The sequence below is a fragment of the Colobus angolensis genome, unplaced genomic scaffold (genome assembly GCF_000951035.1).
Source record: "Colobus angolensis palliatus isolate OR3802 unplaced genomic scaffold, Cang.pa_1.0 Scaffold139, whole genome shotgun sequence".
Classification (NCBI taxonomy): Eukaryota; Metazoa; Chordata; class Mammalia; order Primates; family Cercopithecidae; genus Colobus; species Colobus angolensis.
In genome coordinates, this window is record NW_012114477.1 from 162332 (window position 1) to 164072 (window position 1741).

Consider the following 1741-nt stretch of genomic DNA (forward strand, 5'->3'; position numbering starts at 1 on the left):
CGCCTCGGCCTCCCAAAGTGCTGGGATTACAGGCATGAGCCACCGCGCCCAGCCAAGCATGCATTTTCATAATGCTCCCAGGTGATGCTGCTGAAGACAGTCCACAGTCCACACCAAGAACCCACATACCAGGTCACCTGTACAGATCATAAAAATGAAACCCATAGCACACTGCCTGGCACATGGTTTGTGGCCAGGAAACAGCACTAGAGAGACCATGCAAGTTGCTCTAGACCCACGAGGGAACTGATGCTTGCTCAGTCCCATGCAGACTTGGGTGTCCCATCCAGACCTCCCCTTCCCTGCCCCCAGCCTTCCCACGGGAAGAGAATAAATAACAGCGGCAACATTTTCATTTTATAAGCACTTGGTTTTATTGCACAGAAGCAATTGAAAGTGGACTCCAGTGGAAAGTGTGCCCTGGCATAATTCAGTGGCCAGTGCCCGGCCCCACCTGGACTGCTCTTCCAGAATAGAGAGCTCTGGGCAAGGGCTTGACCACTCCTTTGGAAAACAGAAGGCATTTGGGAATAGGTTAAGACATCTCAAGCATAATGTGTTTCTAACTGCTCATTCATTATTGCGGTCATCTGTCAGTTGCACATAGAGGCAATAAATGCACTTATTTGGAAAGGAGGGGGCAGTTTTATAGTCAAGTGTTTACGTGTGGCATTCGGCATGTATCACATTCAGCTACATAAGCTATCATAACATAATTGTCCATCGCCTGGGGAGGGCGTGGGGGCAGGGGCCTGGGAGTGCCCTCTCTTGCTAACATATTGCTAACAAATTCCTGTTTGAAGGAGGCCCCGTCATCAAAGCAGTTTCTTCTTACATAAAGAGAAAAAGTGAAAATTGTGTTAATCCGATCCTTGAGCTCTGGGACTCTTCTGAGTTTCTTTGGCTGTTCCGGATGTTCCTTTCTCCCTGCCTTACTTCCCCTTGGCGGCCTTGTCTTCTGTGGCCTTCTCTGGAGGCCTGCTATCTTTTTGGTCTGTGCTGGAGGATTTTTCAGCCTTTTCCGCCTTAGGCTTGCTAGGCTCCTTTGAGAGGGTCTTGTCATCCTCCTTGGCTTTGGCCTCTATCTTGGGTTTCTCCTCAGGCTTCTTGGCCTTCTCCTCCTTGGTGTCTTTTTTCTCCGGTGCTGCTGCCGCCTCCTCCTTCTCTGCTGGTTTGCTGGGTTCCTTGGCCTTGGCATCATCTGGTTCCTTCTTGGCCACCTCTGTCTTCTCTTTGGGTTTAGCATCTTCCTTAACCTCCACCTTGGCAGGAGCCTCCTTCTCTGGGGTGGCGGCTTTTTTCTTATCTTCAGCCTCCTCCTTCTTGGCTTCAACTTTGGATTCTTTGGGCTTTTCGACAGCAGGTTCCTTCTTCTCCTCCACCTTGGGCTTGGGAGCCTCCTTCTTGGGTGCCTCCTCTTTCTTGCTGTCCTTCTTCTCCTCCGTTTTTGGCGTGGCAGGGGCTTTCTCTTCCTCCGCCTTCTTTGGGGGCTCTTTGACTTTCACCTCCTGGGGCTTCTCCTCCTTCACTGGGGACTTCACCTCTTCCTTCTTTGGGATCTCTTTCTCAGGGGCCTTGGCATCCTCCTTCAGGGGAGACTTCGCCTTCTCTGAGGACTTGACCTCCTCCTTGACAGGGCTTTTGGCCTTTTCAGGGGATTTGTCTGCAGGGGACCTTGCTTCCTCCTTCGCTGGCGTCTTGGCTTCTGGAGATTTCACATCAAGAGTCTTGGCCTTCTCGG

General features: G+C 51.3%; 1 protein-coding gene across 1 annotated transcript in view; it reads right to left on the reverse strand.

Moving 5' to 3' along the window:
- Nucleotides 1–349: 349 nt before the first annotated feature.
- Nucleotides 350–1741, reverse strand: part of NEFH (neurofilament, heavy polypeptide) — an 11436-nt gene continuing 10044 nt past the window's right edge. Inside the window, exon 8 of the mRNA XM_011934850.1 lies at nucleotides 350–1741. Within this exon, the coding sequence (XP_011790240.1) occupies nucleotides 933–1741 (809 nt within the window). The 3' untranslated portion in view covers nucleotides 350–932.